Source organism: Mesocricetus auratus, unplaced genomic scaffold (assembly GCF_017639785.1).
Source record: "Mesocricetus auratus isolate SY011 unplaced genomic scaffold, BCM_Maur_2.0 Super-Scaffold_15014, whole genome shotgun sequence".
Classification (NCBI taxonomy): Eukaryota; Metazoa; Chordata; class Mammalia; order Rodentia; family Cricetidae; genus Mesocricetus; species Mesocricetus auratus.
This window is the reverse complement of record NW_024429186.1, coordinates 74,583,108-74,609,384: the sequence shown is the minus strand read 5'-3', so window position 1 is coordinate 74,609,384 and position 26,277 is coordinate 74,583,108. Positions and strand designations below refer to the sequence as shown.

Sequence of the window (26,277 nt, the reverse complement as noted above, 5' to 3'; positions counted from 1 at the left end):
TTCTTACTTTTTTGCTCTGACAATTGGAGAAACAAAAAAATAGCCACATTTAGTTTTATATGTTTTTTAGTCAAAGTAGAGTTTGGTTCTATTTGTCGGCTGGGGAAGCAATAACAGACCCACTCTTGGAAGAAGTGTTTTCTGTGAGCCCAGCTGGGTAGAGAAGTATGTCTGCCTGTTCTAAAGCAGGGGTTCTCAACCTTCTTAATGCTGCAAACCTTAATAGGGTTCCTCATGTTGTGGTTGCTACTTGGTAACTGTCATTTTGCTTCTGTGATGAATCGCAGTATCAATATCTGTGTTTTCTGATGGTCTTAGGCAACCCTGTGAAAGGCTCCCGACCCATAGGTTGAGAAAAGTTTCACTGGGCATTCATGGTCACCCACTGGATCGTAGAAGAGGTTCTAATCTCAGTGGACTTAGAGCTTGGTTTCCGAGAGTTGAGTTCTCACATCATCAGGGCACTCCCCTTGGCACCATAGGCCTTGAACAACAGGCTCAGAATGGAACCAGTCACCTCACTAGGCAGAGCAAATGCAGAAACAACACGCAAAGATAGGGAGGGAATGTCCCGTGGAATGTTCTACCCCTTGCAGGCGAGTCTAAATGAAGCTGACTTTGACTTCCACGTTTCGTCACTAGGACTTTATCTCCTTTGGATCCGGAGAGCCACCGTCTAGTGAGTACCATTCCTTTGTGCTCTATCACAACAACAGTCCCAGGTGGTCGGAGCTGCTGAAACTTCCTATTCCTGTGGATAAGTTCCGGGGCTCCCACATCCGCTTTGAGTTCCGGCATTGTTCCAGTAAGTGTGGGAGTGGGCCCCGCAGCTTTGTGGGCTTGGGGCTGGTCCTGAGCGTACCGTGGGCAAATCTACGGAAAGGTTGACAAAGAGGGAAGAGGGTGAGCAGTGGGAGTCCTTGGAGGTGAGGGGGCTGACTCCCGGAGAAACTATGAAAACAGAAAAGAAGGGAAAAAAAAGTGTAAAAGCACAGACAGCCCAGAGATTCTCTGTAATTTGGAATGCTCATTAAGATCCAGTTCATCGTGTACGACCTAGAAAATCTGAACAGAAGGGGGAGACACAGCATTAGAAAAACTACACTTGTCTGGTGGGCTTGGGCAAGCCTGACCTTCAGGAAGCTGACTCAGCTCCGAGGAGCCCCTTGGAATTTTCTGGGCATGTGAAGCTATTGGAAGGTGTTAGGGGAGCTCAGGTTTGTGTTGATTTGTGGCTGTCTGTCACTGTGCAGTTCTGGGTGATGTTGAAATGACAGTCAGATGAAGTGATCAAGGACAGGCTTCGCAGATAAAATAAAACAGCTCTCTCATTTTACGGACTTAAACAGCTCACGACAGCAATGTGCCACCTTGTCCTTGTGGACAGTGTTGGTCACTTCTTCGGTTGTATTTCGGTTCTTTACTAGGTTCTCAAGCCCATTTTCTGCCTCCACCAGCTCTAGAGTCTGTGTGGTCTCTAACACGTCCTATGCTTCGGAAGTGTACACACTCCCAGATTGGAAAGGTTCTAGCAAATCTTGCTTTCAGAGCAGAATCTCAAGCAAGAGACAGGAGGATCCCATCATTGGAGATGCAGTAGGCCCTTCTCCAGTCCTCAGGGGAGGAGGGCACTACCAAGAGATACATGATGACCTCATCTAAATGGTCCTGCCCTTCGTCTGGGCATCAGGCAGAGGGAGAATTGGCTCAGAAGGTTCTGTAAATCTGGCTTGTGACCATGTTTAAAAATGCAGGGAGACAGGAGCAAGTTCCTAATTCCTGAGTTCCCAGGGGAGCCCCAGGAAAGGACTGGGGGGGGGGAAGATGGGGCAGTGCTGCTGTGCCGTTCTGTCTGCCAGGCTTTCTTACACCTCTAACTGGGATCTGCCCTTTGCTTTGAGTTCCATGTAAGAAAAAGGTGGAGGGAAATAAAGGAGTCTGTGAAAAGGCGTTCAGAGAGCATTGTAGTGACCGTTAGATTGCACAACTTGGAAATCAGAACAAAGGCTGTTTTTACCAAAATCTGTTCAGTTTCAGCCTTCTCGGTATCGTACTTAAAGCATGACTCAGGGATCTTTTGTTGTTTTAACTCAGAAGAACTAGCAGCAGGAAAAAGGAAAAAAACATTCCCATAATCCCACAAAATGCAAGCGCCAAATATTCCTACACATATTCATTCTGTAAATAATATTTATTCATAAAGTGAGTTATTTCCTCAGAAAATGGAATGCCTACGGTGTGCTAACCAGTTTTCTAGGTGCTAGGGCCACACCCCTGAACACAGCAAAGTTCCTCCCCTCCCTGAGCTTGCAGTTGAGAGGGAGGGCGGGAAGATGACCAGTGAATGCCTAGGACTGTGGTCTCCCCTTGTCTGCGTGCTTGCTTCCATGTTTTCAGTTCGTTCTGGTCAGCCTTTAAAATAGAAAATTCCAGAAAACAAACCACTCCAAAGTTTTACATTACAAACCTTTCTGGAGAGAAATCTTACGCTGTCACACTCTGTCCGACCTGAGTCATAAATCATTTCTTTGTCCCGTGTAACTGTGCTGTGTATAATACCTGCCTGTTAGTCACCAAGCTGTCACAGTTAACCCAGCAGCTGCTGAGATATCACAGTGCTTGTGTTCAGTTGACCTTTGTTTTACTTACTGATGGTCTCTAAATGTAAGAATAGTGATGCTGGTGACTCATGTATGTCAATAAGTTACTTATGTGAAAAGAAAGGTAGAAATTCTGAACTTAGTAAGAAAAAATCACATGTGGAAGTTGATGACGTATATGTCTGTCATAATTTATCTTACTGTGATAAATTATAAAGATTACCATGGGTCCATATGTTTTGGGAAAACTATACATTTCATATGTTCATTTAAAAAAGTGGGAAGACAACAGAGAACATGTGTTTGGGGGTGGGTGGCAGAAATCAAACTTTGCATTTGACATCCACTACACACGCAAGGTGTCAACAGGAAATGAATGAGGTCTTAAACTATGAAATGAGAACATGTAAATTAGTGGTCTGTTATGCATATTTAATAAGCAGTACTTGGGGCAGGGCCAGCCCTGACCTGTAACATTGGATAATTTCCATGGTATTGTTCCAAGTTTTAAGCAATAGCATGATTTTATGGAAAGTTAAGTTAGGCAAAGATGCCCATTTCCACCTGGTGTGATCCACCTTCATTCAGCTGCAGCACGGTATCCATTTTGATACTTTTAAAGACAAGAGACTGGGCAAGATTCTTGAGTAATAAGTTCGATATAGCAGAGGGAGGTCCAAGAATGGATCTCTGTAGGGCACATTTACATCTGGGGAAATGAGGAGCTGTCCAGTGACCTTGAGAAGAACTAGGCCAGGGGTTAAAGGGCAGTCAAGGAATCCAGGAGGCTAAAGGAAATTGGTTTTTGTGAGAGAGAATTGATCAGATATGTCAGCTGCTAATGACACATGAGATGAAAATGGAGAAATTACTGTTTTACTTAGTATAGAAATCACTGGACCTGACAAACAGTTTGGGTGGATTTGTGGTGATGGATGTGAGTTAAAGGATGAAGGAGGAAAGGAAAGGGAAGGCAATAAACACAGACAAATCACTTGAGAACTTACATAATAGAGAATCGTGTGTGTGGGTAGAACAAATCAGTATTTTCAAGAAGTCACATCTTCGTAACTGAATTGGTAGGTGAGAAAAATCCCAGCAAGTTTCTTTAATGAATTAAAATAAAATTAAAGTTGATATAAAAAATGAAAGATCCAGCATATCCAATATAAAAGAGATAAACAAAGTTAGAAGAATGAATGACATTGCATGACTTTAAGGTGGGTTGGAGATGTATCTCCGTTGGAAGAGTTCTTGCCTAGGATGCAGAGAGACCCAGCACTATGGAAATCAGGTGGAGGCTGGAGCCTCTAATTCCAGCACTCAGGACGTACAGGTGGTAGGATAAGAAGTTCAAGATCATCTGGACTATATAGTGAGTTCTAGACACATTGCAATAGTCAACACAGTATGCTATTATGAAAGAATAGACAAAATATCAGTGGGACAGGCCTAAGAGCCCAGACATAGATGGATGCAAGATTGCCAAAGGATCTCTGACAAAGAAGAAAAGTCAAGTCCATGGAGGTCCAGTGGCTTTTCGACAAATGGTGCCAGCACTCTGGTCATCCACAGGTAAAACTGAAATCCAGCTACATACCCTATATTCTTAAAATCAACTAAAAATGAATCATAGGTATAACTGTAAACCATGAAACTTCAAAACTCCTAGAAGATAACATATAGGAACATTCAGACGACCATGGGTTGGGAATGACTTTTTGTAGACAGGAACAGTTCCGTGAAAGGAAAAAATGATAAGCTGGATGTCATTAAAATTAAAATCTGCTTTTTGGAGGCCTTAGGGACTGGGCCTCTTGGTGCAGACACAAGATCTTCAAGTTCTTCTCGGTCCTTTGTGGCTCTGCCCACCCACAGAGCCCCTTTACCAGTGACCCAAAGCAGCCCTACCCGGCTGGGACTCAGATGAGCATTGTTGAACATTTATCTGAAGCTTCTTCTTGTAGCTGATGGCAATTGACAAAGAGATCCCCAACTGGACAATGGGAATTGGAATGTCTTCATCCCATTCCTTCCCCTTTAGGGTCAGCCATCTGTTAGGACGAGGGGGCAGAAAGACTGTGAGATGATGGTGGATGACACTCCAGTGAAAGAGCATCTTCCAGACAGCAGGACGGACACACACGTGCACTCAGAGTCAGTGACAGCATGCAAGATACCCGTGCAAGTTCAAATCAAGCTGAATCTCAGACCTCAAAAGAGGGAGAGTGCACAAAGCCCCAACCCTAGCCAAGAAACTATTTGCAATTTGTAACTGCTGGGAAAGGGAAAGGGAAACTCATTTTTCTCCACCGGCATATCCCTGGATACATCAACATGCTGCGTCAGCTGCGCAGCCTGTGTCCGAGAATGTGTGGAGGGTGTCGGGGATTGACAACACATAGACCCGAAGGTTCCTCAAGAAGGCTCTCTTTTATTCCTACTCTGGCTGGTTATTGTATACCCTGACACCAGGGGTGGTGACGGGTGGTTCTGAAGATGCGGTTAGTCTTTGGAAAAGGTCGAGGACAGGGTGGTTCCTGTGGGCAAGCCCTTTTCAGGAACTTATTGCCCCAGGCATTGTATTGTTTTTAGTAAACATGTTTTTAGTAAACATTGTCTTACAGCTGCCTACTCCCAGGCTGATAGGGAAGTGGGTCTCTGCTCAATGTCTGGTGTCCCCACATCAACATACTCCAAGTCAGGTCCCAAACCCAGGAGTAGTTGCCCAACACGTTTTTCCTATTTTTGTGGGTGTTTTTGAGAGAGAGAAAGAACATGAAGTTGGGTTGGGTAGTGAGGTAGAGAGCATCTGGGATGAGTTGAGAGAATATGACTCAAATATGTTGCTTGAAAAAAATTAATAGAAATTTAAGTATATTTTTCTGTTTGCAAAAGACACGATCTGAATAGTTAAAAGCTAAGCCACACATTAGAAGAAACTATTTGATGAAGACATGCCTGATTAAGGACTGTGATCCAAAATACAGAGAACTCGTAAGACACAATAATAATAGAATAGTGAAAATATAGGCATGAGAACTTCAAGACATCTCGCCAAGGATTTATACAACTAGAAAATAAGCATGCAAAAGATGTTTTATATGACATCATATGTCATCATAGAAGTATGCCTTTAAGTGGTAGTCGTGTACCACCATAAACCTTTTAGGATTACCAAAATCCTGGCAGCACCAATGCTGGCAGCATTGTGGAACAGCAGGAGTGCTCATTCATTCACTGATGCTAAGACTGCAAGGCAGGACACTGCTGTCATGAAGGAGGCTCAGCCTCACCACACTTTCTAGAGTTGTGCTTCTTTGAGCATGTACCTAAAGTAGTTTAAAACTTATGTCCACACAAAAACCTGTTCACAGATGCTAAGAGCAGATGTATCCTGACTGTCCAACTTGCAAACAACCAACATGTTCTTTGATGGGTAACTGGATAATTAAACTTTCGTACACATTGACAGTGAAACAATTGTCTGCACTTAAAAATGAATTGTCTGCACTTAAAAATGAATCGGACTTCATTGGTGGGGTTTTTCTGACATTTCAAGGAGACACGATCTCACAGCACACTTCCTGTTCTTGCCATTAAAGTATCTCTGCTGCCTCTTGCCTTACGATCCTCAAGCCTTGAGCATGAGAGCTATGTTGTAGAGGTATTCATTGAGCCTGGGTACATACGGTCACTGGTTCTCCGCATTCTGATCTGTTGTGATTCTCTCCAGTGGTCTCCATCTTGCAAAGAGACAATAAGAACACTTATGAAGTGTCATCAGCTTGGCTGCCTAAACAAGGTCTGGAAAAGGACCACACCAATAGACATGCTAATGTGGGAGAGGAAATCCCCACAGGGCCTAATCCTAAAGAACTGCAGGAAACTAATGCTGAGATCAGGAGAAAGAGTCTTCCCAAGGGAAGAGCAACCCCCCTACCCCTCTGGTTGATTATCTAATGCCAAGAGTTAGATACCGGTTATCTAAACCCAAGTATTAGTTACAAGTAAGAGTAGGAAAAGGATAAAATTATGTAATTATAGTCCAGTTTCAAAAATATATGTGCCATCAATCTGTACATGTACGAAAAGCGTGCAGATACAAGAAAGAGCCTTGTGTGAATACCGTAAAGTGAGCAAGCCGGTCTGAAGAGAGCAAATGCTGAGTGGCTTCAGGTATACCTCAGTTTGGAAAAGGTGAAAGGGAGATAGGGAAATGCTCAGTGGGTTCAGTGGCTCCCATGGGGTGGGGCTAGAAAGTGAGAAAACTGCTTAGGGAAATGGAGAAGGTTTGTCCAGTGAAGGAGCCATGGGGTCACTATCTGGTAATTAAAGTGAGTTAGTCTAGTTTGCATGGAATGAACTACAAGTTAGATTTAACCAGGATAGACTTACAATGGAAGTGGGGAGGCAAAAGATTTAGAAGGCAGTATGAATGGCTGACACAGAAATAGGAAGTAGAGAGAGAAGAGGAAGGAGGAGAGGACACTGGAATGGGCTGGAGCAGGAAGAATTATTGGAGAATACTAAGAAGAATGCCCTTGAAAGTTAGGAGGGACCGGCCAAGAATTATGGCATTTTGTTAGTAAAAAGCATTCTACTATGCAGATGTCTGTTCATTCCATTCAACTCGCTTAGGACAAGTGGCCACAATCTTTAACATCAGTGTTTTATAACCCAAGGCTAATTTGAAAAAAAACTATTGTTTTGTTTCTTATCTGTATCAATTTTCCTTGCCACAGAATCTGTATTATTTGTTTTTTAATTGAATATTACAAACTACATAAAAAAGATAGTCAAATAAGATTCAAGAATTATTTCTGAACAAGTCATCTACATCAGGAACTGTTGTACTGTTGTGGTGAAACCTCACCCTCGGGACTTCTGCTGTAATTCTGAGTAGCCTTTAGAAACATCAGTCTTTTCCCACTTTCTCCCTAGAGCTGAGATTAATTAATTTGAAGGGAAATCTTCTTTTGAAGCACACATTTAATGAGTTCACATATCCAGGGATGTCCTCCTGTTAGGGGTTGCACGCCCCCTTCATCAAGTGGTGGGGACAGTAGCTAGTTAAGAGTGATCGGCTAAAGCTCCTGTCTAATGTTCAAGATTCCCTAGGCATCTAACTCCTCGGCTCACGTCTCCCTGGGGCCCAGAGCTGAGCTGCTCTGCTCAAGCGTGATGGTCCCCTGCCACACTCATAGCGGAAAGAAAGCCGTGGGCTCTCATAGGCTCCTGCCTGGACCTTCGCTTACGACTCACATACCCACAAACCAGGAAGAAGAGCTTAGCAGCAGGACTGGAATGGCTTGAAATATCTAGAGCAAGCTGCTTAATAGTCTTGATTCCTGGTCCCTTTCCTGTAAATAAAAGAATCATCGGCATCAAGCCTGTCCTAATTAGGTGTCTGAAAGGTCCCTATGTCATCGCTGTCTTGCTGAGCACTGTGGCCGACCCACAGTTAATGGAAGCTTACAGTTTGTAGTTTCTTCCCAGGAGCCTTGGGAGAAGCCAGGGAAGCGACTCCAAGGGGGTCACTGTCCTCACACACAGAGCTTGAACACAGGGCCATAGACAAAGCATTGCTCCTCATGGCCATTCTTCCCTCCGTTAAACACTATTTGTTGAGCTCCTACTATGTCCCAGGCACTGTTTGAAATGAATAAACAGGTGAGAATTCTGCCCCTAATTAAGCTTAGTATGGAGGGGCTGGAGTAAGATAGGAAGCAGAAACAACAGTCCAGACGTTTTTTAGAACATAATTTCAGATAACTAACTAGTCCTGTGAAAACAGTTGGGCAGGAAATGCAACCTAAAGCTTAGGAAGCATGAGTACATGGTTCAGACAGGTGTCCTACCACAAAAGCTGCTCTCCATTGGGTGGAGGGCCTGGGGTGTGCAGGAGGCAGGGCCATGGTCGTTGATGTCCATGCTTCTTCCATAAGATGTCATTTGAATAAACAAGTCGTTATTCTCCTTTACAGCGAAGGAGAAAGGAGAGAAGAAGTTGTTTGGGTTCTCTTTTGTTCCCCTGATGCAAGAAGATGGGCGGACCCTTCCAGACGGCACACACGAGCTCATCGTGCATAAGGTACCAATTGGTGATAGGCTGTCAAAAGCAGGGCAGAGTTATTGACTGCATGTCTTGTAACTTTAGAAAAGATGAAACAATGACTAAAATGGCTTATTTTGAACCCCAGGCATGGAGGTATACTCTTTTTAATTCCAGCACTCAGAAGGCAGGCAGATCTCTGGATTCAAGTCTACATAGTGAGACCTTATGTTAAAAAAAAATTGCAAACAAAAACAGCATCATTCTGAAAGTATTACTCTTAAGTTCTCTATTTATTTTCTATGGCACATTACACACACCTATGTAGAATTGCATATATTTTTATATTGGGAGTAAATCTATTCCTTACAAGTTAGGAACATCAGGCAAGTGTCAAATGAACTACTGAGCTCCTCAGCCCTGAAATGTAATTTTTTAAAGACTTATTTTTTCATCTTAATTTAGGAGTAAATTTGTTTGCATGGACTGGGGTGTTAATCTCAAAGACCTATCTGTTGCTATGATGGGATTAAATAAACCTTAGAGATAATTTTGTATATACTACTAATATACACTATCTTATAAGTCTTTATTCCCAGAGGCAAGTTTGTTAAGTTAAACAAACTTAAATTTTTGTCTGTGCTTTGTTGTGACAACCTTTGCTTTTATTTTAAATCACAATTCTCAAAAAAACAAATGGAACAAGGTGTACTGGTGTAGACATTTGTATGAAAATTCAGAAAGCGGGAGCAGCCCAGAAATTGTCAGAGAATACTTATAAAATGAAATGCAGAATAAAATGTATTGTTTAAGGATGCATGCAATTTCTCCAGAATGCTCCTCCTGCTGGGGAGGGTCTGCCATCGCCTGACCCCAGGATTCCTTCCTGCTTTCCTATTGGGGAAAGAGAAGCCACCAGACAGGAACTTTGCTAACTTCCTGTGTCCTCTCCTGGCCACCTGAGCCCTTGTCTGCACTCTTGTCTCTCTTCCTGCTTCCTGTCTCAGGGGATGAGGCAAGATGCCTTCTCTTCAAAGCCAGTCCTACCTGCAGCCCACCGGACTTTCTTCCCGCGTCCTCCCGTGCCCTGTGTCTGCAGCTGTTTCCTGCCCAGTGCCGTTTACTGGGGATGCGAGCATACGCTGCACTCTGCCTCTTTCTTTATCAGGCACATATTTCCTCTCTCTCCCCAGCGCACGTAAAATGAGTCTTCACTCACTGTCCCCACTCCTCGGTCCCATCAGTTCTCCGAGATATCTGTTTCCACCACTTGGAAGAACTTCCGCTGTATCACTTCTGCCCACCCGGGGGCTACAGACCCGGGGTGAGAAAGTCCTCGTTTCTGAGCGATCACTGTACCAGCGATCTGCATCCCTAGCTCTCCCTTTTTATGCTTGGAAAGGGTCTTGATGAGTTGCCTCAAGTTGCCCTCAAAGTACAGCCTTCATGCCTCAGCCTCTCAAGCAGCAGATACCACAGACACAGTCAACTCTGCCTAGCTACTGGGGTTTTCTTATTTAAGAAAATAAGGTCTGGTTTCAAGACCTTCTCGTGCGGCGGGGAGGGGGGGGGGCACGACCCCATACTACAAAGCATATGCTTGTGGGTTGTGTTGTAACCTTTTACATAAACAATAGCAAATAACACAGTAACAGTGAACCTGCCTAGGTAATACAAAACTGTTACCAGACAGGGTTTTTAAGTTTCTGTGAATGCACAGTAAGTTTCCACTAATTCAGTTGGCTGTTTCCTGGCTCCACTCCAGAGCCCACATGGCCTTCCGGTGTCTGCCAGTGAGTGGCAGGCTTTCCCGCCACCACCACCACTTACTCCCATACACACCGGCTCATCCCTTCCTTGCCTACTTGGTCACCCTCTTCTGCTGGATGATGGAGCTTAAATACCCACTTTCCCTTGAAGCCTCCCTTCCCTACCCCAGCAAAGCTGGTATGCAGTGGACTTTGAAAGCAGTCTTAACACGTGAGTGCAGCCGTCTGGTATGTAAGGCCTTCAAACCAGGGCTAGTGACCCTTTCCTGGTTGCATCTTTAATGCTGAATTGAAGTATAGGTAAACATTAGGAATTTAATAGGTATATAGTAACACTAGCAGTTGACTGTTTCTGTTGAAAAAGTTCCCACGAGAAGGTGTTTTGTCACTAAGAATTATTTAAATCTGTTTTTCATTAGTTGGTATTATAGAATTTCAAGTAGTCTCACTCACTTTCTGTAGTTTCAATTCTCTATAACCCTAAGGTGTATACTCTAATTTGATTAACATACTGGGGATTGGCTGCCTTAACTTTCTATGAATAAATTATAATGCAGATCTCCCTATCACAAATAGTTGTAAAGCTGCCTCTCTGGAAGACTCATAGCTGACCACTGTGATTCAGAGGCACACATCTTAGGCCATGGTCAGCAGGTAGCACAGGGCATGCTGTCCCATGGCAGACTCCCAAGAGCACACTGTCTTAGTTAAGGTTTTTAAGGCTTTGAAGAGATACCATGACCACACAGTCTCAAAATGTTTTAAAGTACAAAGTTCAAAGTCTCTTCTGAGATTCATGCAATCCATTAACTGGCATCACCTGTAAAAATCAAAATCAAAGCACAGATCACATACTTCCAACATATAATTGCACAGGATGTACATTGCCATTCTAAAAGGCAGGGAGGGAAGCATAGGGAGGAAATGCTGGACCAAAGCAGATGGAAAACCAGCAGGGCAAACTCCACACTCTGCATCTCCATGTCTGATGTCAAAATGCTCTTCAGATCTCCAGCTCCTTTCAGCTTTGTTGACTGCAGCATACTTCTTTCTCTTGAGGCTGACTCCATTCCTTGTTAACAGTTCTCCTGGGCAGGTAATCTACAACTCTGGCATATCTAACATCTTGGGTTCCCCAAGGCAATCCAGGCTTCACCTCCACAGTTTCACACAATGGCCTTTCTACCAGGCCTCCATTCAGGGACACCCTTGATGCATGCCTGACCTCAGCAGCTTTATTCCGTAATTCCTTTCTTCTATGCTTAACCCTAAACCCAGGACCACATGGCCAAAGATGCCACGTACTACTGCTTGCTGGAGCTGGAACATGGCCCCATCGTTCAATTACATCTTCACCCGCTTTCTGTGCTTCACTGCCTAAGTTTGGCTGTCCTGAAATTAGTTCTGTAGACCAAATTCAGAGATCTGACAGCCTCTGTCTTCTGAGTGCTTGTATTAAAGGTGTGCCCCCCCACACCCAACTCTAAGCTTTTCTTTAGTTCTTTTTCACAAGTTGGAAACTTAGCTAGGTGAGATCTTGCCCTGAAATCAGCACTCCTTTTATTCATTTCTTAATCTATTTGTCTCCTTGGACACAGAATTTAGCTCTATTGTACTTCCTGGTGCTCTATTTCTCCTCAAAATTTTCATTTTGTAATTTACCCAACTCAGCTTACTCCTTGTCATTGAACACCCTCATTAGAGTTACCACTAAAACCACATGACAGAGTCTATACTAGCCTGTTTTGAGATTTCCTCTGCCAACAGAATTAATCCAAAATTCTTCACTTCAGCCTCAAGGCAGACTCCTCAGACAAGAAGCTCCCGTCTTCACCAAAATATCACAAGAACAATCTCTAGGCAACATACTAAAATTCTCCTCTGAAACCTTTTGCGTGAGCCCCTGACAGTTCAAATAATTCTTAGCACCACCTTCTTCCATGATTCTATGACTATGTCCCATTAATCAGTGCTTAAAGCATTCCATTACTTTTATAACCCAAAGTACCAAAGTCCAAATTCCTCCAATCAAATATATGGTCAGGCCCATCACAGCAATACCCCAGTCCCTGGTACCAGATCCTGTCTTACTTCAAGTTTTTTATTGCTGCAAAGAGACACCATGACCACAGGTTACTGTTTCAGAGTTTCAGTCCATTGTCATCATGACAGGGAGCGGGACCATGTGGAGGCAGACATTGTGTTGGAGCTGAGTGTCCTACATCTTGCAGGCAACAGGACTAAGTGGTGTCCCAAACATAGGAAACCGCAGTGCCCACCCCCACAGTGACACACTTCCTCCAACAAAGCCACACCTCTTAAGGTGCCACTCCCTATGACATTATGAGGGCCAGTTACATTCAAACTACCACACATACTAAGTGATATCCAGCAGGTATAATCTCAAAGACAGAGGTCACCAGTGCTACTTCACATATTTCTGTAAGAGTGTGAAGGAGCCCATCTCTCTCATAAGACCTGACTTCAGACCCAAATGTGGTCAAAAGACTCGCTCTCATCTCTAGTTTGTAATAAACCCGTTTTAAGATGACCTGTGTGGATTGTTGGCTGTTAAAGCAAACGCTCCTTTACTCTGCCAGCCACATGCTTTGTCCCGCCAATCCAGTAGCAGTCTCAGGGAGCTTTGTTTCTAAAAGAGCAGCAAAGCGAATTCTCCCCTAGTAGATCTACTCCAGCTGTCTGCTGGAACCTGGGATCTGCTTCAGCTGTGTCTGTGTGTCCCACAACAGCACACACTCTCTGATGATGATGGTGTCTTGCTCTATTCCTACACTAGGTTTCATGAGGAAGACATTACTTTTACCAAAGCCCAGGGTAGGTGTATGGGTGTTTCCCAGAATGCAAATAATGCACACTGTACTGCTACATGTAGTTTGAGGGTACAGCTAAACTTTACCATAACGACAAGCTTGCCTCCTGACTACACAGCATATTTGTAGCCAAGGAAACACACAGCTATGACTCTGATGTACTTGGTATTTCCAGTTCAATAACTGGCAGTGCTGACCACACTTTATGTCTCAAGTACACTTAGCCTTTTCTGGAGAGGTGACTGGGGCTTCCTGCTTGCTCTCTTTGTCCATACTGTTAGACAACTCTCTCCATATAGGCCATTCCCCTCCCTGGCTGAGCAATGTCTGTTCATTCCATGCAGTCCATAAGAGAACTTACCGCTTAACTGTTCTCACTTAGTAGTGTGTGAACGCTGAGCTCTGCATTTCCTAGTGGGAGAGTATGTAGACTTTTTGGCTAAAAACCATGCTGTCATCTGCCCCTACCCTATAACCTAATTTCTAGAACATTTTTTCTATTTATTTCTACCACCAAATCCTGTTCCCTAGAGTCTCTGTCATCAAATCCAAGTCTTTAGTTTTGCTACCAGACTCATATACCATGCTCCCTCTGCTCTTGTCTGCTTCTCTTGCCAAAGAGCCAGGTCCCACAATCTCTTTTGTACCCCATGTTTTGAGACTTAGACTTGCAATTTGACTGTAAGACTCGCGAAGTCTACTTCTCAAGAGATCATTCACTTCTCTTGGGGCCCTCCGCCATGGTGTTGGGCATGCATAAATTTTTGGAGAAAGTGACATTTTTTTTTCTTTCTAACCTTGCATTCCATATTTATCAAGAAAGCAACTCAAAGTTCACTTTTGCTTTCACAATATTTAAAACTGAGATAAAAGATTAGTGGGGAAAGGCAGTATGGCATGGTTGCTAGGAAAACAAGCTTTGTTCCCATCCTGATGCTGACTGCAACATTAGGCAAATCATATAAATGTGTTGGTCAGAATATTCCACATTATAGATTGCTGGGAAAGAAAATGTGTGTGTGAAGTACCTGGCAGTGCCTAGTAAATACTTGTAAGGGTTGCTTGTACTAGTTTTCAAATGTAGGGCGTCTATGTTGTGTATTATTTATGCATGATGAAAGCCTTGAAGAACAATGTGACAAGAATTTCTTTGTATTTTATTAAAACTTTTAGAAATGGGTTAAAATTGATACCAAGAGTGGTTACATGCTTTACTTAGTTGATGGGCAAAATATACAGTCTCTATCTGTCTGTGTGTCTGTCTCTGTCAGTCTGTCTCTCTTTCTCTCCCTATTCTTGATAGAATATCTTAAAACACCTTTTGTGTTCGCAGTGCTGTTCGTATTGATGGTTGTATTTTATACTGGAGTGTGATAGTTTAACTACAGGAAGACGTTGAGGTGTCATGTTCCATACTTTGGATGCTATGTGTTAGTGCCTTGAACTGGTGGGCAGGCGAAGTCAACCTGTATTGGTGGAATTGACCTGGTCATGATTCTGGGCTACAAGTAGATTTAGCATAGCTCCCAGTAGATCCAGAACAGCCATCTGGCCCCATGGAGTGGTCAATGCCTTAACAATAATGGAGCTTAGGCAGGAATCCCAAGATGATGCCAGGAGAAACCAAGAGCCAGTCAGTTGAGGGAAGGGAGCTGCAGTTAAAGATAGTTCTACAGGACTAGAATTTCTTCAGGACGACGTTTGGGAATAGCTGAATTTTAAGTATTTACTTTATAATTTGTCTTTAAACTGCATACATTTTCTGAAGTCTGCAGTCTATAGAACATGTCTTGAAGAAAAGAAGAAAGCATTTGGAATGTGACAGCAGAAGAGAATGTGAAGTGTTTATATATTAACACGAGTGTTTCAGGGCAATGCTGCTGGCAAGAACATCTTGTAATATTCTGACTGTATGTCTCAACTCACTAGAGAGGTCTTTCCTGAGGACTTAAAAATATGTGTATAGGGGGCAGTTAAGAGCATTGGCTGTTCTTCCAGGGGACCTGGGTTCAATTCCCAGCGCCTACATGACAGCTCACACCTCTCCATTGTCATCATGGGGGGAAGCAGGCAGACATGGTGCTGAAGAAGCAGCTGAGAGTTCTACATCTTGTGCAGGCTACAGGAAGTGAACTAACACACTAGGTGGTATCTTGACCATAAGAGATCTCAAAGCCTGTCCCCCCACAGTGGCACACTTTCTCCAGCAAGGCCATACCTATCCCAACAAAGACATGCCTCCTAATAGTGCCACTCCCTTTGAGGGCCATTTTCTTTCAAACCATATGTGCCAAAGGGACTTACTTTTCTGGTTCAATCTATTTGGAGTTCTGTATGCTTCTTGTAACTTTCTAGCCATCTCCTTCTTTAGGTTAGCGAAGTCTTTTTCTGTGATGTTGCCGAGAAAACATTTTCTTGGCCTATGAACTGGTTTTCTTCTTCCTCCTCTATTCTTGTATTATTCTTAGATTTTTGTCTTTTTGTAGTGTCCCAGATTTCCTGGATATTTTGTGTGAAGAGATTTTTTTAATTTAGCATTTTCTTTGACTAATATATCCATTTTTTTCTGTCATATCTTCAGCACCCAAGACTCTCTTCCATCTCTTGTATTCTGTTGGTGAAACTTTCCACTGTGGTCCCTGTTCTAATTCCCCAAATTTTCCAGCGTCTTCTCTATTTGAGTTCTCTTCATCAGTTCTGCATCCATCTTCAGGCCGTGAACTATTTTATTTATTTCCTTGCACTGTTTGTGTTTCTTCTGGATTTCTTTAAGAAATTTATCCATTTCTGCATACATTTTGTCTATGGTTTCCTGGATTTATTTAAGGCATTTATTCATATCTTATGGACCTCTGTCATCGTCATACAGGCTGTTTTTAGGTCTTTTTCTTGGGCTTCAGCTATCTTAGAATACTGATCATTGCTGGGCTTGGATGCAGACATATTGTGCCTGCTGTTATTGATTGTGTTTTAAGATGACATCTAGACATCTGGGACTGTGGTGATTGTAGGTCTGGGTGATGATGTCTCTGATGGGTGAGTGTTTTGCTCTTTGGTTTCTGCTTGCTGCCTGGACTTTAGGAAAGTGTGGTGGCTGTATGCTGCCTATTAGGACATTGTCTAAGGACCTGTTTCCCTAGCCTGTTCAGCTGGCGTGTTCCCAGGGTATGCCTGCTGGTGTTGGAGGCTGGGATAATGGGGTGAGTTGGGGGAAGGAAGGTTGGAGGTGAAGATCTTTGTAATCTGGTGGGGATGGAGTCAGAGAGGAAAGGGAGACCAGGTCGGTTTCCTGCTGCAGATCTGGTGATTATGAAACTGGGGGGATTGGATCTGGGGGAGGTGTGGATGTGGGGGTGTGAATCCACAGTCAGCCCAGTTGTTCCCCTAGGAGATGTGGCCCTTGAGTTAGCAGTGTATGCCTTCTGGGATTGGGGCTGAGACAAAGCCCCACAGGGGAGGAAGGAAGTTAGAAAGGGGAAGTCTGTGGGATCCACAGGAGACTGCCACAGGTGTTTTCCTGCAGAGCTGGGAATGAGACTGGGGGATTGGATCTGGGGGAAACACAGCTAACATTTTATTTGAAAGAGTATTTCCTCATCCCACGGGACAGTTAGGTCACCTAAAATACTATTTCCTTTACTGGTGGTTTTCAAGGTAATGATAGTTCAACAGCTCTTACATGACATATTGGAGAAGTGGAAGCATCTTCTTTCCTTGGCATTTCTACTGTCTCCCAGACCATGTTAAAGCCTACATATAATCTAAGTCTTCTAACAAGACAATGAGGCTTTAGGCAAGGACAACAGGAATCCTGGTTGTTCAATATCCTGACAGCATCATTCACATTGGGAGTGACAGAGCTAGGAACTCAATCCATACTTAATTCTTTTACACATTTTTGGTGGATTTTCCAGAAAAGCCAAATTCTGTTTATAATGCTATTCGGAATGTTTCTAGTTCATAAATGCTAGAAGAGGAAATTGTGCTTAATAATCTTCTGAGATCTCCCCTCCTGTTCTTAATATTTTTTCACAGTGTGAAGAAAACACAAACCTTCAGGATACTACCCGCTACCTCAAGCTTCCCTTTTCCAAGGTCATCTTCCTTGGGAACAATAATCAAACCATGAAGGCCACAAAGGAGTCCTTTTGGATAACATCTTTTCTCTGCTCTACAAAACTCACTCAAAATGGTAATGCATGAAAGCCCCACACCTAAGGGATATACGAAACCATTTTACTTGACAGTCCCCCACCTAAGGGCACGTTCGAACTGTATGTATTTTGGTAAGCATATTCAGGAAGGGTGAAAGTATTTAAGAACTTAGCACTAGTTGTTGATCCTTTCATTTAGGACTTCTAATCGAGTGAACACAGTAGTGACCTCATGCCTGTAACTTAATGACTAAGGAATTAACCCAGTGTTGAAAGCTGAGTGTTAACTAACTCCTCAAATAGCCCATTAAAAACTAAGCTGCACTTAACACAAAGAAAGATAAAAGTACTTCCACTTTAAATCTCTTGTTTTATAGCCCCATACGCAGTGCTAACTGCATGTGTGTTGTTTTTGTTTAATTAGATGGATATTGCCTTTCTCCTGTAGCATTGCTTTTTATGTCATTCATTGTTTAGCAAGTTATGATTAATAAATCAAGTGCATCTCCTTGGCAAGTTGTTATAAAAACTGTGTCTGTAATGAAAGAAGTAAATTAAACATTTTTTAATTTTTCATGGTTGCCATATATGGCTTCTGGCTAGCACCCTGAATGCCATATTAGTAAATTAGATGCAATATGTTGAAAGGAATCACTTTATTTCAAGGCATCGTATTTCATGCAGCTCCTATATCTATGCTTTTTTTTTTTTTGTATGTTGAGACGGTTTGTGGAAAGAAATAGTTGTCTCAGAATGTAGTGTCAAAAAGGCAGCAAAAACATAGCGCTGCAGTAGTGACTCCCTTTTTATCCCCTCTCAGTAGCGAGGATACTATATTCACATAAGACACAAAGTTGTGTTAAGACTGTCTAGTCTTATTATTAGTATCCCGTGTTCCCGTGTTTAGTGGTTTGACTTAAATCTGACATCTGCTGACTTGACTCAAGGACTGTAAATAAAGCATTTCCCAAAACTCAGGTGTTTGCTATGGAGGTTGTGAAGATAATAAAATCAATTGACTCCCCAGACGAAATTTATATTCATCCTACAGAGGGTATTTGTGTGTCTATGTAGCTCTTACTGCTAATTAAATGTCCTAACTGGGATGTTTCAAGATTTTATTTTTTGGATATTGTTGCTATAACAATAACCACAAACTATCTGGCTTGAAGACAAAAATTTACTATGGTTCTGGAGGCAGATATACATCCCTTTCATGTTAGTGACGCTGCCTCTCTTCTGGGGGATATACAGGAAAGTCTATCTTTTCTCATCTTTTCTAGTTTCTAGAAGAGGTCCGCATTGCTCAGATCATGGTCCCTTCTTTCTTTAGAAGCTACCAGGGCAACATCCTCAAAATTCTCTAACTCTGACCCTCTACAATTTTTTTGTTTGTTTTTTCTTTTTTGGTTTTACGAGACAGGGTTTCTCTGTATTGTTTTGGAGGCTGTTGGTCCAGCCCAGCCTCGTACTCACAGAGATCCGCCTGCCTCTGCCTCCCGAGTGCTGGGATTAAAGGCATGCGCCACCACTGCCCGGCCCTCTACAATTTTTTAAGGTTCCTTGTGATTACATTTCTTGGAAAAACCAATTAATTGTATCTCCTTGTTATCAGAAATTTAAGCATATTAGGAAGTTTCTTTGTTAATATAAGGTAAACATACAATTTCTAGGAATTAGGGTATAGACATATTTGCAGGTAAACAATGATAAGATTGTCTGAATTTGCCATAGTTCTATGGCTTAGGGTGGTAGAATTATAAACATAAGATAGGAGAAACCAGGTCCTAGAGACTCAAAGCTGCTTCCTAATAAAACCAAGAGAAATTTTTCATGTAAATACCAAAAATTAACTATCATGAAATCCTTATAGTAAATGTCTGACTGTATGAAGATGGGATCATTATTTTGTGGGGCTCCTGACTCACTAAGGATACTAAAACATGCTTCACGACTCAGTTGGTGTCAATTAACCTTGTCAATTAAGTCATCTCAGGATGAGACAAGAAATGAATAGTGGATTTCAAAAGATAGGAAGGGGTTGGTGTGGAGAGTCAGTCTCTGTCTGAGATTTGCATCCTAGGCATACATCTTTATGTAGAAACAAATTGGAATTAATTCCAGTTCCAATGTGAAACTAAATTGGTGTCCCCCCTCATTTTACTTCACTTGGAAAAAACACAAATGACATTCCCATGACAACTGGACACTTAGCAAATGATGTGGTCTCCTGGAGTAGTCTCTCAGAGCTGATCAGCACTTAGGACTCCTGGTAGGTCTGCCTCTTCTTGCTATGTAGAATCCAGCATTGTTCATGGCTAGTGCTCCAAATCTACACCACTCAGCAGATATTTCTGATGGACAGATCAAGTAGATCCTTCAGACTTCTTTACAGGAATTGGAGGCTAGGTGTGGTGCTACAGGTCTGCAGTCCCAGGGCTTGGGAGGCACAAGCAGGAGGATCAAGAGTTCAAGGCCTTCCTTGCCTGCATAGTGAGTTCTAGGCCAGCCTAGGCTACATGAGACCATGTCTCAAATACACAGATACACACACACACACACACACACAAGTAAGGAGTAACTATATCTTCATTTATGCTTGGTAGACTAGATGCAAAGAGTATACTTGATAAATGCTCCTTGAATAGAATGTAGAAAATTAATCATCTTGGTGGTACATCATTTCTCCTGATTTCCATCTAGCATACCTTCAGATGACTGAAGCAGACCTAGGAGGTGACAATTTTGCCTTAACTCTGAATACTGTGTATATATACAACTGACTATAGTTGTAAAGGTCAGAGCCTGGGCTCTGATCAGTCTAACAAATTGGGCTTGTCCAGTACACAGACAAATTAATAGTGGAAAGGAGATTTATTCAATGCAGCCACATTGTAGATAGGAACAAATAAAAGATCTGGTGAGCTCCCAAGACTGACTGTAGGGTTCTTAGGTTTAAAGAGAGAGCACGGATGTACTAACCTGAGCAATCCCAGCCATGGGGTGGTCCTTTCTGCCGTTGTCTCCACTTTAGTCACTCTTGCAAGGAGGTATGACAAGTTGTCAGAACTATGAGGAGGAATCTCTTCCTGGGAGACAAGTTTCTCCTCTGGGTGGCATCAGGCTTCCAGCCTTTTCTTTCTCCCAGGATGAGATTTCAAGGGAAATTCCAATTTCATTGGGACCATTGTTTCAATAGGCAGATAGCTAAGGAGATGACACAACTGTCCCTTTAGAATGCCTTCATTTCTACAAGGATGTTCACACAGACAGACATAACTCATCTGCTCTTTAATTCACTGTAGTATGAGCAGGCCTCATTGAGACTCTTCAGCCTCCAGGAAAGAAGGGACTGCCTGGAACACCACAGTCAGTTTTCTGACTCTGCTCATGAAGTCCTATGCACAGTTCACCACTGCTGCCTCAGGACCGCTCTTTCCTCTCTACATTGCTCGGGGATGTGATGTCCTTCAGTTGCCTCTTCTTTAGACAAATGGAAGGAAGAGCCAGGGCAAGGAATAACAGCTGGGATGCGGGTAGAATGGGAATCAGGAAGAGATACCAGGAAAAAACACATTGGGAGACTTCAAAAGAGAAGATGCTAAGGAAGGGTAGCATCCTGAAATTTGATGTCAGAGGAAGGAGAGAAAGACAAAGCAAACTACCCAGGAGAGTAAAAGAGCTATACAGGGCTGTAGTGGAGCTCTCCCTGAAATGTCTGATGCTGTAACTACAACCGGTCAGTTTTCCAAAGGGTTCACTTATACTGCTGCAGGATGTCTGAGTTAGATATGAATATTAAACAATATGAGAGTTTCTTTAATGAACTCATTTATAAATTTGTGTCTTGAAATCAATTCCTAAAATTTTCTTCACGTTTTCATACGAAATCCTCTTTCTCTTATCTGTGTTTATTGTAGATAAACATTTCTATTTGGTATAGGGCTCGGTGTTGGAGGTTTTGGATTGGGTGGTATTTGCATATGCGTGAAACATTTGCAGGATGAGACCCAAGTCTAAACAGGAGATTCGCCTGTGTCTCATGTTCACCCTATGTATGTGGCCTGAAAGATAGTTGTATACAGCAGTCTCTGTGTCAGCGTTCTGACTGCTCCATTGTATGAGGACAGATGGTTCTGGGCTTTAGAGTGTTTCAGAGTTTGCTTTCCATATTAAGAACCCTTGATTTGCAATGGAGTTTTCCCTCTCCAGTCCTTCTTTTCAGTTTTTCTCTTGATATGGCTTTGGTAGATTCTCTTCCTGTTTTCTCCATGTAACCCTTCTCCCCTTAACTACTTCCTTGGTTTCATACAGTTTTGAATAACATTGGTTGTTGTCATTGTTTCCTTGTTGGTCATTTGGATTCTCAGCAAGCCCTGTTTGGGTTCATCTCAAAACCAGGGCTTTGAAGTGAATTTTTTGCTGTTCAATATGGACAATCCTCTCTGGCCCATCTCTTGACTTCAGAGCACAGGCTAGCCTGACAGGTTCTTCTGTCCCTTGCCTTCCCTAGATGGACAGTTCTTACTGTCCTTAGTGACTGCCAAATGCCATCATCCCCTGATCCTTTGGAGTCTAAGGAAGCTTAGGCCATGATATCACCTCCCTGGAACAGTCTAAATTTTCCCCTAGAAAGATGGGGGGGCAAAGTTTGTCCCTTCTAATCCTAAAAGGCTTATTGAACAGTGAATCCACCTGTCAGTTTCAGAAGCTAACTGAAGAGGTAGGCCTGTATGCTTGTTCATAAACTGTGGTAGAAGATGGCCCAGAAAGCCAGAAGCAGGCACTCTTTATTCCTAAGATTCACTAGATGGTCTACTAGTAGACTGAGCAGTTGTCACAGTACGCTGACAATGTGAGGTCCTAAGGTTTGAGTCACCTTAACAATCAAGAAGACCTTCATTGCTGGGTAGAATCGGTTGCTAGGAAGAGTGTTCATGTTTAGGTGTCTAAGCATGAATCAAGCAGGTTCCTACTTCCTGGGAAACTCCCATTTTACTATGAGATAGCAGAAAATATTACTGCAGATGTATATTGGCTGTTTACAGTGTTCTCAGTTCTAGGGATATAATTGGGCCATGCTCAGCTCTACTCTCTTGAAGTTTACAGTCAAGTTGGGGTGTAGAGACCTTCAGCCAAAAGATAAGTGCTTCTACAAGATAGGGACATGTGGAAGGAATAGAGCTGAAGATGGAGGTTTCTGTTCCGCCTCGTCCTGCAGCCATTTAGTCCCAAATAAACACACTGAGGCTCATATTAATTATAAACTGTTTGGCCGATGATGGCTCAGGCTTCTTACTGGCTATCTCTCTTAATTATTAACCCATCTATTAATCTAAGTATTTCCACGTCGTCTTGGTGTACCCGAGAATGCCCTGGCATCCTACCTTCCCAATAGATAGATGGCAACTCCCCAGGCTCCTCTCTGCCTTCCTCTTCCCAGAATTTTCTGGTAGCCCCACCTATACTTCCTACCTGGCTACTGACCAATCGGTGTTTTATTCATTAACCAATAAGCGAAACATATATACAGAAGGACATTCCCCCCATCATAGAGTGCCTTCCCTGGCAGCACCGCCTAGCTGGAGAAACTGAGCAGTGAGCAGGAGTCTGGGGATTAGGGGAGATAGCCAACATACTCTTAAGCAAAGGCCCATCCTAGAGTAGAGCAGCTGGTCCCAGTGTGGGCATGGGGTAGGCGGTACATTCAAGAGGTCAGCTTTGCCAGTTGAGCACGTTCATGAGAGGGGCTGTTCTCTACAAAGCAATTAATCTTCCTTTTCTGTTTGAAAAGGTGATATGCTTGATCTTTTGAAATGGAGAACCCACCCAGACAAGATCACAGGCTGTCTGTCTAAGTTAAAAGAAATCGATGGCTCAGAGATAGTAAAGGTATACGCTGCTTCTTTATCGCTTGGACTAGGAACACTGGGAGGAGGCGGCTGTGGCCTACTCATTTGCCTTCTGCTTCTGTAATTCACAGTTTCTACAGGACACACTGGATACGTTGTTTGGAATATTAGATGAAAACTCCCAAAAATATGGCTCTAAAGTGTTTGATTCTTTGGTAAGCTTACATTTTCTTAATAATATTACAAAAATATTGTGCCTTCCAATCTTGACTTTAGGAAAGCTGTTTCAGAAATGGCCATTTGATAATGTAAGAGAGTTCTTGACTTATTTATTTTTAGCAGACAAAGAAATGACCAGCATTTGGTTTTATGAAACTGTTTTCTTCTTAGGTCCACATAATAAATTTGCTGCAGGATAGCAAGTTCCATCATTTTAAGCCAGTCATGGACACTTACATCGAGAGTCACTTTGCCGGTGCCCTTGCATACAGGTAAGGCCCTTTATCTTGAAATTGGCTTACAAACTGTGCCTTTCACACATGTGCAAAAGCCTAAGCAGCTGCATGGGAAGACATAGTTTTAAGGGAACAGAGGCCGGCATGAAGCCCAGATACCAAACCTTGTCTTCCCTCCTCACGAACCCCTGTTCAGTGGCTATAACTTATTTTGATTAGAAGGGAAAAAAAGAAAAACTTCCTGAAGTCTGTTTTTGAACCTTGTGCCTTTCTTCTCATTTCCATTTCACCTTTATGCTTTGGTCTGAGATGTCAAGGCTCCTCTCATTTTTGCCTGCAGGAGTCCTGTCTGTATTATACTGCACCACCTTATATATGACCTAGAGGAATAATCATGAATGGAAACAACCTTTGTCTTCATCCCTGTTAATTTATTCCGCTGTTAAGGTTTGCAGAGTGCCCTGCTCAGTGCTCTAATGGGCAGCAGACCTGGTCCCTTGGCCTCAAGCCATTTAGTCATTGAAGTCTACCATTAGATCCTCTTCTTCGCCAGCTTAGGTTATATAAGTAAAGCAAAGGGCAATGAGTAATGTCCTACTTCAGCTCTGCCTGCCTCCAGAAAACTTAGTAATTGTCCCAAGGCAACCACACACCAGACTCTGTACGTTGTGTTCTTATGTGAAGACTTGCTCCCTGACCAGTGGGACTGGGATTATCTAAATGCAGTCCAGCCAGCTAACTTTAAACACACAGGTTTTCTTTTTGCTTTTTATCTTTCCACCATTAAAAAAAAGAGGGAGAAAAAGAAAACAACTACTACTAAACTGTTTCCTAGAAATTAGGAACGAGCCAGCATTTATTTCAGTGAGACTGTAGCCTTAAAAGTAGAGGATTGTTGTTTGCTTTTGGTTTTGTTTCCTAAAGTAAGATGAAATAAACCAATATCAAGAAAGCAGCTTTCTCTTCTGGACATGCTCCTTCAAGGACATGCTTTGACAGTAAGCCTTGTTCTTTTCATGGTGAGGAAGTTGGCCTGATAAATGCAGGGGAGTGGCTTGCAGTGGTCCAATTTGTCTTCATGCCCCCCACCCCCCCTTACCTGAACCTAAACAGTCACCCTTTCAGTGTTCACGGGGCTGGGAAGAAAGGAATCCCAACGAGCAGTTGTCCAAGATTGCTAATGACAGCTCTAATTCTAGGGTCAACAGGACACCTCCAGACCGAGGGCAATCTGGGTGGGCAGCAGCACATTTCCATCTTAAGTTCCAAAGCAGGGAGCAATGTTGACCTGCATTCTCAGTAATTTTATCCCAGAGAAGCCTGGTAGGAATAGGCAAGACCTTACAGAGAGAGAAGTGTCTTCCTGGTCCTCATGCGTGTCCAGTTTATTGTCACTTGATTGAGAATTAGCCATTCTGCAATCTGCATGTCTCTCCTTGTGCTTTAGAGATCTCATCAAAGTGCTCAAGCGGTACGTGGACAGGATAACAGAAGCCGAGAGGCAAGAGCACATCCAGGAGGTGCTGAAGGTAATAGCCCCCTGCCCAAAGCCGGTAGTAGGGTCTCACGAAGCTGGCGCGCGGGGGCTGCAGGCCGATTGGTTTATTCTGCACAGACAGTAATTGGGGATGATATACCACCAACGTTCCAATTCAGGGATCCTAATCAGTTTGTGGCTGCTCCAGAGCTGATGAAATTTGAATGGAACTTTGCCAGGCCCTGCCCACTGGGATGTGCTGGGCATCGGATCCTTGTTCCTCTGGTTCCTGTCACTTGAGGTGACGTCCAGGATGGGTAGGAGAAGGGGGGTCATAAGGAGAGTGGACAGATGAGTAGCTAATTAAGCTTGGAAGTTTCTGCCTGTTTCACACACCTGACAGAGCTTCTGTGAACCCTTTACCTCGAGTTTTTAAGAGACGATCGGGTCACCTAACAGGGATCAAAATGAAGACAGCCGAGCCTTTACTGGGTCTCATAATTTAGTAACTCCCATGTCTCTGAACCAAATATACTGAGCCAGCAGTGATGTAGGCATGTTGAAGAATGCAGATGTCCCAGATCCCAAATTCCTTTCCTCTCCTCCTACCCCTTCCCTTCCTCATCTCTGCATGAGATGGGTCTCACTAGGTAGCCCAGGATAGACTCCTACTCTCAATCATCTTGTGCAACTTTCTTAAGTAAAGAATACAGATTTGGAGCAAGGGATATAGTTCAGTAGCAGATCCCTGCCTAGGAAGTATGAGGCCCTGGGTTTATCCCCAATACTGCCACAGAAAAAAAGTAGAAATTCTTAAGGGTTTTCCTAGCCCTAGCCTAGGAGTCCCTTGACTCATATTGAGAATACCCTATGTGGTATCAGTAGATAAATATATAATGCATACATAAAACAGGCATTTTCTTTCATTATCGATTTATCCTCTTAATCTACTTGAAAATAAAATGCTAAGTAGCAAATCACTTTTGAAAACACTCCTCTCTTCATCAGCTAAATTAAATAAATAACTATTTGAAGATCAAAAATATTCAGTGTTCCTAACTTCAGAATCATAAAGAATTTTTAA

At 42.9% G+C, this 26,277-nt stretch overlaps 1 protein-coding gene across 1 annotated transcript in view; it reads left to right on the top strand.

The window, feature by feature from the left end:
* The window catches only part of Dock4 (dedicator of cytokinesis 4), a 370,554-nt gene that overhangs the window by 236,098 nt on the left and 108,179 nt on the right, over nt 1–26,277 (top strand). Inside the window, 7 exon segments of the mRNA XM_040743206.1 lie at nt 643–805; nt 8,588–8,694; nt 17,291–17,447; nt 23,204–23,301; nt 23,393–23,476; nt 23,652–23,752; nt 25,164–25,245. Of these exon segments, the coding sequence (XP_040599140.1) occupies nt 643–805; nt 8,588–8,694; nt 17,291–17,447; nt 23,204–23,301; nt 23,393–23,476; nt 23,652–23,752; nt 25,164–25,245 (792 nt within the window).